Source organism: Mytilus galloprovincialis, chromosome 12 (assembly GCF_965363235.1).
Source record: "Mytilus galloprovincialis chromosome 12, xbMytGall1.hap1.1, whole genome shotgun sequence".
Lineage (NCBI taxonomy): Eukaryota > Metazoa > Mollusca > Bivalvia > Mytilida > Mytilidae > Mytilus > Mytilus galloprovincialis.
In genome coordinates, this window is record NC_134849.1 from 47,606,059 (window position 1) to 47,618,770 (window position 12,712).

The window sequence follows — 12,712 nt, forward strand, 5'->3', positions numbered from 1 at the left end:
CCTGTTTTGCAACCTGAATGTAGTTATTTTTCTTTCAAATTGATATGAACAACACTTTGAAATAGACATTTTTAAAAATAAGAAATGTAGTATGATTATAATGAGACAACGCACAAAAGAGACCAAATGACACAGAAATTACCAACTAGTCTGCTATAAAAGACCCCAAAATGACAAATGTAAAACAATTCAAACAAGAAAACTAATGGCATAGTTTATTTACATTTGTAATGAATACCGGTAAACTATGTTTTTTCAATCATTGCAGAATGAGGATATTTTGAGTTGACCAATATTCTCAAATGCAGTCTGCAGCAATGGGAAAATCCATGTTTTGCTATTTGAATTGAAAAAAGTTATTCAGATCAGACAAAAAAAAAGAAATGTTGGCACAAACAAACTAGAGGCTCCAATAAGCCAGTGTCACTCATCTGATATTTTTGTTTATAATTGATGCATAAACTAATGCAACCGTTATACTTTTGCATTAATTTCAGAGTTATAAGCCAAAAACTGTATTTTACCCCTATGTTCTATTTTTAGCCATGTTGGTTGGCAGGCGGGGTCAACAAACACATATTTAAAACTAAATACCCTAATGATGATTGTGGCCAAGTTTGGTCAAATTTGTCTCAGTAGTTTAAGAGGAGAAGATTTTTGTAATAGATTACAAAAATTTACGAAAAATTGTTAAAAATTGACTTTAAATGGCAATTGCTCCTTAAGGGTTCAATTGACAATTTTGTTTATGTTCACTTATTTGTAGATCTTATTTTGCTGAACAGTATTGCTGTTATATACCTTATATCTCTATCTATAATAAGGCCAATTAAAATTAATTGATAGATTTTCATCCCCGCCCGCCCCGATTTTTGTTATTTTGAAAAATTTACGATTTCTGGATTTTGTTCATTTCCCTTACTGGTAATGGTCAATAATTTGGTTTCATTCGAACTTCCTTTTTTAAATTTTTTAAGAGATAGATTACCAGAAGGGCATGAAATATTCGGGTTACGAGTATTAAATAGGCTGTGTCCAAGAACACAAATCGCGGTATGTCACAAATTGGAAATTTCTTTTATCAGAAAATTGTGAATTTATTTAATAATACATTGATTTTGTGTAAGCAAATTTGGGTTGTGAATGATTTCCAAAGTGCAAAGAATCATGGAACAAATTGGTAGAAAAAATATAACTGAATTAAAGAAATTGACAAAAGCATGAACTTGTTAGATCTATGACCATCGCTTAGAGAGCAAAATAAATTTGAAGTTGGTAGTCAAGCTGATTAGAAAATTTCTCCATGGTTTTACTGTTTACTGAAAATAGGTTTCTAAAGTAGCAATTGCATGTAGAACAGTCGTTGCAAATCAGAGATGTTTATTCAAGAATTATGAAAAATATGTACCATTCTTTCAACATGTTTACACATTTAGATGGTATAAGTTACATTTTGTAATTATAACACTTGCATATATATGAAGTTCATGCCACAAGAAGGTTTCAAATTAAATAAAATCCTCCCACCCGCCCAATTTTTTTCAAAACTTTGGATGAAAATCTACTAATTAATTTTAGTTGGCCTAATATTAAAGATAATTAAAAATAAACAGCTGCGCCATGAGCACACGATACGCCCGTTGCATTTTTCAAGACTAAAATTCAATAACGTCAATGTCATATCAGAAATTTATAAAAAAAACTTAAGGGAGCTTATCTTAATAGATATAAATCAGTCACCAAAGTTTAATGAAAACTACTCAAAGCACTTTAAGGATATTGTCTAAAAACTGGAAAATCACCCTCTTTATGAATAAAATCCCATAACTCGGAAACATAAAGTCTAAAATTTACAAAAATCAAAGAGAGCTCATATCAATAGATATAAACAATTCACAAAAGTTTTATGAAAACTGCTCAAAGCTGATGATTTATGAGTTATTGTCGAAAAACTGGAAAATCCCCCTTATTTTGATGAATAAAACCCTGAAACTCGGAAATGTAAAATCACAAATTTATAAAAAACAAAAGGGAGCTCACATCAATAGATATCAACAATTCACGAAAGTTTCAAGCAAATTGGTTAAAGCGTTTTTGAGTTAATATCCTATATGTCCGGACAAACAGACAGACAGACAAACGGAAGGACAGAGGGTTTGACGAACGAACAGACGCACAGATCGAAAAACATAATGCCCCTTAGTTGGGCTAAAAATTAAATAAACTCATCATAGATATCAGGATTAAGTTTTGTATTTACGCCAGACGCGCGTTTCATCTACAAAAGACTCATTAGTGACTCACGAATCCAAAAAAGTTTAAAAGGCCAAATAAACTATAAAGTACGAAGTTGAAGAGCATTGAGGACCAAAATTCCTAAAAGTTTTGCAAAATACAGCTAAGGTTATCTATTCCTGAGGTAGAAAAAAATCTATATGAAATCTTTATTCAATTTTTTTCTTAAATATTCGAATAAACGTTCCTCTTATGAAATTAAGTATAATAAACGCATAATTGTTTATCGTCCATCTTTGATATATTTTTTTTAATTGTGGCCAGATCGACTTTAAATATGTGCTGGATTGACTTGGGCTGGAACGAATTGGGGCTGAATTAACCAGAAACCTTTCACTCTCAACAGACGACACAGCTGGTACAATAAATATTTATCTTATATGGTTTTATATGGATGACATTCAACTGTAGTCCAGTCAAACTAAGATTTAACCTCAAACTAAGCAACAGAAAATGTTTTAGTTTTAATCTATACCATTATGCCATTTATATACACAGAAAAAAATCCCATAAAATCTAACTTGACATGCTTGAGGAAAACTCAAAATCAGCATTTTTTATTTCCTATGGAAATTAACATTGGAGGGGGAGATAACTCTTGCAAAAATGAGTCTTTTTTGGTCAGTTTTTGGTTGTTTTTCTTGAAATTTATGTAAAGTATGATACTTTGATTGGGTTATAAGTTTGTATTTGACTAAATTATATAATCTTCTGCTCATGAAATGTACAAAACCGTATATTATGGGTAGTTTTATTTTTTCGTGCCTTTTTCATCAAAGAAATTGCAAATTTGAAGCTTTGTGACCATTTTGAAAATATAATGTGAAAAATTGGTATTGTTTATATCTATTTATTATAATTTTTCAGCAACTTACTTATCTAAAGAAACTTTAAACCACAAAAAAAAGAATATATGCTTAATTATTTTGATTAAATTTGAGATTCTTTACCTTGACATGTTGAAAAATTCAATAAATGGTCAACTAATGAATTACGAAATCTAGATCATAGCTTGATAAAAGATATGAAAACACCTTTAGAGTTGTTTGTTATACTCTAAAGACCGCTAAAAAATCAAGAATGAATACGTTCTGGTGAATAGAAGCTGTAAAGGTATGATTTTGTATCAATTTTTATTGATATTTCTGCCTTTTTTGCAAGAGTTATCTCCCTTTTCAATGCAAATCTCCATAGGAATAATAAATGGTGATTTTTTTTAGTCTTCCTTAAGTTAGATTTTATGGGACTTTTTTCTGTGTATATTTGGTGTATAATGCTAAAGATTAAAACTTAAAAATCTTCTGTTGCAACTACTTTTTGGTTAGGGTCAAATTTATGCTAGATTGACTGGACTACTGTTACTCGGCTATATATACTGTTATAATATTTATACTATTTAAACATTGTGAATAAGCTGTTGTCACAGCACTTTCAATGTTACTGTTTGGACTAACTCTTCTTAACTATCAGAATTATTATCTACAACATCATTTGGTTGGATTTCAACTTCTTTAAGTTTATCAGATATCAGATCCTGTTTTGTTGAAGAGCTCTGAATAAAATCAGTTATCAAAACTTTCTTTTTCGTCCAATTGTTAAAATTCTACAGGGGTTAAGAAATCCACTAGCTCGACGCCCGGGACTAGAGCATGTTCACCTCAGACAATCAAAACTTGTAACCAATTTTTGCCCAACGGACTGGTTACAAAAAATTCTTGGCGATTCCAAAACACAAAGTGGAAAATCCCTTCATCTCTATTCTAACTTAGCCAATCAAGTTCAATTACGTCATTAGGGATTTCAAGAGTTTGAACTAATTTTGTATGTTTTAAAAATTGAACAAATGACTCTGGGTGGACCGGTATCATATATTGATTGCAAGTCCAGTACTATCATTATCGATTTCTCCATACTTAGCGTATTGTACAATGGAATGGTCGAGCTGAGACTTTCAATTAACGGTACTGGGGGTATGATGCATTGATTGATATGAACTGTTACTTAGTAAGAATGATTTAATAAGCCTTTCAGAAATACATATTAACATAGAATTCTAAATTAATGATCAATTAAAAAAAAAAAGTAAAATGAAAATTCCTCAGAACCACTGACACACGTGTGAGCATGTGCGCAGGTGCGAGATTTAATTTTGCATCCGAATTCTTCAAAAATATGCGAACATTATCATGGATAACTCTATCTAAACGTTTATTTCAAGAATTTTCAAGAGAAATTATGTGGAAAGAACTACATAAACTGAAAACTTTGACAGTGTTCACAGAGTTTTGTGTCCATCTTTGGTCCATGTTTTACCATTGACAAGTCAACATTCGGTAATAGGCAAAATAATTTTTGAAAAACAAAGTACAGTTCTGACAGCGTGATATTGCATTAACAAAGAGTTTAAGGCAGATTTTATTTCACTAGTTTTTAATATTTTGTATGTGGACTGTCAATTTAACAGTTTATGTCAGAACATCAAAGTTATATCAAAAGTCTTCTGAAGTTTAGTATCGTTTAATGTAAATTATTCAGGCATTGTGATGATGCCAAAATTTTAAAAATGATTGCCTTTGTGACTATTAAAGTCTTACAGGATTGAAATTTCAATCAGGAGAAAATATCGAGCTGACTCAAACATTTGTTAAAAGTTCAGGCTATCAGGTTTGATTTGCTGGTCTAGCTAGCAGTTCTTTCATCAGGACTAGTAAATCCTGCTTACCAATAATTCCTGGGCTGTAACAAAAAAATTTAACCCATGTTCAAGGTAAATTTTGTTCAAAACAGGAGCGCTAAACATGCTAAAACAATGATAATAATTTTCTTCTAAACAATATTTTAGATAAAATTGAAAAAACAAATCATTTATTTGGCATATGAAGGATTTTAACCACACAATTTTATAAAACCATTTATTACATTGGATGCAATGAATTACATTGATTTCTCAGTGAAATAAAAACCGATATTTTCACATGTGAAATAAAAGTGGTTATTTCACTCCTCTGACACACAACAATCATGACAATAGGCATTGTCAAGACGTTGTCGATAAGTCAAATCAAAACAAATTGTCAATGCATAAAAAAAGATCTAGTTCCTTCCATTTTCTACTTTAAATTCATAAATTTTGCAAATGTAATAAAAAGAATAACTAATCAAAGAATTCAAATATTGAAAAATATTCAACTCGTGATGAACAATTCTCCAAAATCAAATTTCTCTGGCAAACTGCAAAAATGGAAACTGCCAGTGGAAACCCTGATCCCAATCCTTCCTGTTACTAAATATATAGGGCCTGTGGTACCAATAACCAGGTTGCTATCCCTTTGGAGCTCTATCAAGTGCTGTGTAATTACAGTATGAATATAAGCATCTGTTTTGCATTAATCAGATATCAGTAAATGAAAACTGGTTCATAAAGGTACAAATTGAACAAACATATGTTTGGGAGAAAGAAGCAGTTTGATATTCTTTGCACATCAATAATCCAATAATTATATTTACAAACAAAGCAAAAGCAAGTTGAAAATCTGTGATACTCCAAAAAAGTACAATAGTTCTATAGATTGGTAAATTCTAATGTTGCTAAAACTTACTGTGACAGGTATAACCCCAATACAATGCTCCACAGATAGAATAGTACTGCTCAGGCTTGTATGACGGCAACTGTTTATTACAAGTGTACCAGCCTTTATCATGACACACATATGTTTCAGTGTAATCAAACTCTGTTATGGAAGATGTGTTTGTGTAGCAAGTGGCTAAGCTACTCTCTAAAATTGGAACTTCACATTTCCAATAATTGGTACAGTAACTGGAAACAGTAGTCATAAGATTCCTCCAAGGATTAGCATGATTATAGGACCATTCACATCCATAGCTCCATGTACCTTTAGTAATCTCAAGGGATCCATTAGTATCAAAACTTGTGCAAACTGGTTGCCAGTTGTCATTTTTACAGGTGCCTCCTGTATCTGTAATCATATTAGAAATGATACATTATTAACTATAAGAATGATTGAAACTTATACAACGAGCTCTCTCAAACATGGTCTTTACCAAAATTCAGAAACTGAAACACATGCTACGTACTTATTTCAAATTTTCATGGAAAATCATTGATACTTCAAATCCCAGGAGAATATACAGATAACCTTGAATCTAAACCTAGGTCAATACATAATCGGTCCATGAAACAAACAGCTAATCTCGAAACAGAATCAGTCTTTCTCTTAATTAGGTCTTTCCACTTTTCTGTGGAAAGACCTATTGTATTTGTTCTGATTATTAGGTCTTTCCACTTTTCTGTGGAAAGACCTATTGTATTTGTTCTGATTATTATTATTATTATTATTATTATTTTTTTTTTTTTTTTTTTTTTCTTCCGCCAAATTTTGTTCTTGCGATAAATGTTTGTTTCGCAATATGTCGCTTAGATATTTCTCATATGGTATCGTATAGTTTATGCGCTTTTAAATTTCACCCTGCTAAGGCGAACCATTTTCTTTGTAAGAGTTATCTCCCCTTTCACTGTTTATCATCAGAGTGCATCTCCTCCGTAACCGTAGAAAAATGCGACAAATTTATTTTATAAAATTGCTCGTTATATCCTTCGCATGATTTGTCCTATTTTAACCGAAGCGATATGAACACTCCTTATGAGAGTTATTCCCCCTTTTGCATTTGATATTAGTAATATGCATTTCTAACTGGTAAACCATAGGTAATAGAGACCTAGGGTCTTTTGATTTAAGGTCCTTGGTCCAAAAAAATGAAAATTAGGTCAAGGTCAAAGGTCAAGGTCATATTCTAAATTTTGATTTTGGCTTATTTTCACTCATTTTCATTAACCTTATCAGATATCGACAAATTATTTTTACTAAATTGTTAGTTGCGACATGTCGTAACATAATAATTTTGGTTGAAAGGGTGCGTAGACAATAAATGGGAGTTTTAGCCCCTACCACATCTAAAATTATGCGTAAAGTGATATTACTTATTAACCATACATATAAGAGACCTAGGGTCTTTTGATTTGAGACCCTCAGTTTGTGACCTTGAAATTGAGGTCAAGGTCATAGGTAAATTTGGCGTTTTAGATTATGACCTTTGGTTAAAATTCATATCTATACATCATAAAGCCATAGGAACTGACATTTTAGACTGATTTTTAATATTTTAATATCAAAATAGATATTTACTGGTGGAAAGACCTTCAATTGTTCTCTGAACAATTGGTTTTTAATTATTATTATTTTTTTTTTCTTCCGCCAAATTTTGTTCTTGCGTTAAATGTTTCTTTCGCAATATGTCGCTTAGATATTTCTCATATGGTATCGTATAGTTTATGCGCTTTTAAATTTCACCCTGCTAAGGCGAACCATTTTCTTTGTAAGAGTTATCTCCCCTTTCACTGTTTATCATCAGAGTGCATCTCCTCCGTAACCGTAGAAAAATGCGACAAATTTATTTTATAAAATTGCTCGTTATATCCTTCGCATGATTTGTCCTATTTTAACCGAAGCGATATGAACACTCCATATGAGAGTTATTCCCCCTTTTGCATTTGATATTAGTAATATGCATTTCTAACTGGTAAACCATAGGTAATAGAGACCTAGGGTCTTTTGATTTAAGGTCCTTGGTCCAAAAAAATGAAAATTAGGTCAAGGTCAAAGGTCAAGGTCATATTATAAATTTTGATTTTGGCTTATTTTCACTTTTCTTCAAAAACCGTATAACATATCGACATGTTATTTTTACTAAATTGTTAGTTACGACATGTCGTAACTTCATAGATTTGGTTGAAAGGGTGCGTAGTCAATAAATAGGAGTTTAAGCCCCTTTCATATCTAAAATTATGCGTAAAGTGATATAACTCATTATCCATACATATTAGAGACCTAGGGTTTTTTGATTTGAGGTCCTTGGTTTGTGACCTTGAAAATGAGGTCAAGGTCATAGATAAATTTGACGTTCTAGATTATGACCTTTGCTTAAAATTCATATCTATACATCATAAAGCCATAGGAACTGACATTTTAGACTGATTTTTAATATTTTTAATATCAAAATAGATATTTACTGGTGGAAAGACCTTCAATTGTTCTCTGAACAATTGGTTTTTAATTCTAATCATTTTTACTTTCACCAACAGGTTGAAAAAAAGTTATAATCAACATGTGGTTTGCTTATCTCTGTTCTTTATGGATAATAAGGCCAAATAAAAAAAGATGTGTGTTTCCTATTACCCTACCCTCCCTAATTTTTAAACTCAAAAATAGCCTACCCTAAAGTTTCTTTTGTCATTTTTCAATAAGCACTGTTAAAGTCAGAACGTTTTCAAAGATGTAATAGGAAACACACATATTAATTTGTTTGGCCTAACTTTAAATTATGATGTCATATTATCTTGCTTTCACCTGAATTTACTATTGAGACATCAAAATAAATTGGCAACCATGATCGAGTAATTACATCACATAATCATATCAAATGAACACATCTTTTTGCAGCTCATTGGAAAAAAAAGATAAATTTGATTAAATATCATAAGAGAAACAGATATTCCACCAACAAGCCTCCCACGATACAATATTTTTTTACATTTGAAAGTCAAAATTTTAAAATTGAAAAGTACTTAGGGGCGAAATATTATATCACACTTGTTGCAGTGGTAAAATCTATATTTAGATTTCCTCTTTTCTAACTTACATGTACAACTGTTGGTGTTACATTCTTGTGATTGATATTCTCTGTTGTCCTTACAGATTTGGTTTTTACTATGATCATTAGGAGATGGATTGGTACAAGTTCTGGTACGAATCTGAATACCACCATCACATGATCTGTCACAATCTCCCCAGTCTGACCAAGATGTCCAAGCCCCATCCTCTGTAATATAGGTTAATTTAATCAATCTAGACCAAAACAAATATAAAGAAATTATTTACAACATTTTTAAAGGGACCAAATTTCTAGTCCCAGAAAACATAGGATCTCTGTGTGGTACATTCTACTTTTAATCAAATTTTCATTGTGATGCAATAAAAGAACAGAGTTCAAATATCCCCTGCAATGCACATATATATTTTATCTATGCAAGGGCAGTTGTGACAATATGGACCTTGTCTTTAAACTTTAGTTTTTGTTGTTTGGTCATAGGAAACACGTCTTACATGAACAACATTTTTATCAAAGAGAGTGTAAACAAAAAGGTGTTTCCAGACATTAATTGTACCACTCTGAATAAAGATATGCATCTAAATGGTGTAATGGTTAGTGCATCCGACTACTAACACAAAGGTTCTTGGTTCAATCCCCGTTCTGGGGAGAAAACTTGAGGGACTGAATTTTTGGCACTACCTTGACACCATTTGCAAGTATGGTCTTGAGAAACAATGATAGTCCATCGGAAGGGGACGATAAATGGCTGACCTGTGTTAAGAGAGAGCAATGTCTCTTGCACGTAAAAGACACCCTTGTAGATTTTGAAAAAAAGCATGCTAAAATCGCTACTAGGCAGCACTCCCACCCGCAAAGTGGAAAGAGATTAATATAAGTTGCAATAACTTGTTTCCCAATCCATTATAAATAAATATATGTTTAAACTAATCTGAATTACACATATATAATATATATATATATAGTATATAAATATGTAAATATTTAACACGTATAACAAAAAAACATTTTTTTTATTTTCTTTAAATTTTTTTATAGATATAAAAGAAATTAAGGGTAGATAGCAAATACAGTTTCCAATATAAGTAATATTTCCAAGGGGCATAACTCTGTTAAAATTTTTGATCGTCACCGATTTTCATAGGTGTCCATCTTGGATTGTACAATAGCAGAACATGGGTGCCTTTCGCCATCTTGGATTGTACAATGGCAGTTCAAAATCTGTGTAGATCTTTACAAAAATGTGCAAATTTTGAGAGAAGAATGTAATTCATTTGTAAGATCTTTAATCGAAATGAAGAAAATCATTTCTTTTATCATGTTCTATGACTAATGTTTACATATACAGAATATTTTGTTTGATTCAACGTTTTCAACTTTGAAATGCAGGGTGAGGTAACTCAAAACACCTTTATAAAGTTATTGTTTTATGGATTAACTTATATAGTTTTGTTGCAAAAATACAAATTATGAGACCCTAATTTTTGTTTTTGTTTTATGAAAGTATATAATTAGAGCTATCTTCTCTTATTTTTTATTAAAATTCTATAGCTTAGATTTCTTTCAATAACACAAAACTGGGTATTCCAGACAATTTTGCTCGTGCAGCTTAGTGTTCAAGTTTGTAGTAAAAGAAACTTCGGAAAAAAAACCCCACTTCAGTTAATCAAAATAATGAATCAAATGTTAAAACCGTATGTTTCATCCTGTCTATATTGTTTATCTTCATATTATCATTTTCATTAAAGCAATAATTTGCGAGCCACAAAGGAAAATATTATAAAAACCAATTTCGACCTAATTTTTTCATAAGAAACATTCATTGAATGTTTTAAGTAGTTGCATAAAAACTACATAAAGTAATATTTCCTTACCAATCAAGAACAGTTAATCGAGAAATTTAAAAATCTAATGTGACCCCCATTTGTCTGCCTGTCATACTTAATTATTTTCTACTGGAAACCCCGTTGAAATTATGATACATGTACTTACTAATGCAGATATACGTAAAATATAAGCCCCCCTGTCCATTAGTCCCACAAGAACTTCCAACATTGGCATTTGTCACTGGAAATGAACAAGATGTCTTATTTTCACACTGATCAGCGACTCCACGAATATCAGTATGATTACAATCTCTGTAAGTATATCGAACATCAAGGATTTTGATGTAAGGGTCTGGAGGAGAAACAAAATCAGTGTATGTGTAGTATGTCGTCTTCTCTCCATCACAGGATATCGAAGCTGTGTTCCCTTCCAGCTGATCATAGTAATATATTGCTGAAACATAATCATTAAATATTTTATTCTCTAAAAAATCTCATTATAGATATATAATATGCTCAAGGCAAAACCTTTGGGAGCCAAATCTATTAAATCTCTTGGAACATTTAAACCAAAAGGGTCATATTGAACAATAATTTGTAAGGATTCCGTGGAACCCAGTGTCTTCTCTACTTTTGCTGTTTTCTATGTTTTTAGTGTGATAGGGGAATGCACATAATAGATTAACAGTTAATGAAAAGTAAATGTTCGTTTGAAATGTATGAAAAACATTATGCTTGTAAAAAATGAATACATAAAATTGAGAATGATGATGGGGAATATGTCAAAAACACAACAACCCAACTAAAGAGCAGACAACAGACGAAGGTCACCAATGGGTCTTCAATGCAGCGAGAAAATTCCGCACCCAGAGGTGGTCCTCAGCTGGCCCTAAATAAAATTGTGTACTAGTTCATTGAAAATGGACGTCACACTAACTCCAAAACATATAAATGAACCAAAATTAAAAACATACAAGACTAACACAAAGGCCAGAGGCTGCTGACTTGGGACAGGCGCAAAAATGCAGCAGGGCTAAACATGTTTTGTGATATCTGAACCCATTTTTGATACAGTATGCAATCAAATCTATGGATTTATAGAAGAGCTAGTTGAAAAATAAATTTTTTGAATGAACAAATGATAAAGAAAATAATTTTTACGTTTTCCTCTAGATACTATCAGTATATTTTGATTGTAAGAAGCTTCTGTCCAAGGTGAAAATCCAGGATGGTTTATGAATCCAATAAATGTTTTAAAAACTTAAACTGCAGACTGTATGTATTGGTAACTGGAAGAAAACTAGGTCCATTTATAAGGAATATACGGAAAAACAGGAAATAATTTTTTACAAAATGTCTTTTAGATACTAGCTTCTGATCACAAACAAGCTTCTGTCCAAGTTTGGTAGAAGGGTTAATTTTTTTAATTCGACGGACAACGACAATGGAAGAAGTACGCCATGTGATGAGAAAAGCTCACTTGTCCCATTGGGCCAGGTGAGCTAATAAAGTAAACCACAAAGAGATCAATTAAAAGAAAAGTTTAAATCAGCTTAAAATTTAATAGTATGATCTATGACTTTATATTCAAATACTTACTCATAGGTATACGAGTTTGTCTCAGTATATTGACATAGATGTAACCATATCTTGTATTACTGCCATCGTTAGCTTTCATCTTTATTTCGTAGGAACTGGCCAATGTATCTGTATTTAATATTGCTCCATCTTTCTGCATCACAGTATGATCTACAAAAATGCATATATATAATCTACTAGGAAGACATTATAAATGTATGGTGGTGATGTTGAGGAGTAAGCTGATCCTTAGATGTCTTGATTATGACTGCAATGCAAAACTTAACCAGAAACATTAATGCCTAAAACGAAGATCAAAGTCACCT

The 12,712-nt window shown here is 31.5% G+C and overlaps 1 protein-coding gene across 1 annotated transcript in view; it reads right to left on the reverse strand.

Moving 5' to 3' along the window:
• LOC143053691 (uncharacterized) overlaps window positions 1–12,712 on the reverse strand; it is a 64,667-nt gene that overhangs the window by 25,017 nt on the left and 26,938 nt on the right. The window contains exons 12-15 of the mRNA XM_076226479.1: window positions 12,408–12,557; window positions 10,975–11,262; window positions 9,013–9,192; window positions 5,895–6,272 (exon numbers count right to left, since the gene is read on the reverse strand). Coding sequence (XP_076082594.1) covers window positions 5,895–6,272; window positions 9,013–9,192; window positions 10,975–11,262; window positions 12,408–12,557 — 996 coding nt within the window. The remainder of the gene's footprint in view (window positions 1–5,894; window positions 6,273–9,012; window positions 9,193–10,974; window positions 11,263–12,407; window positions 12,558–12,712) is intronic.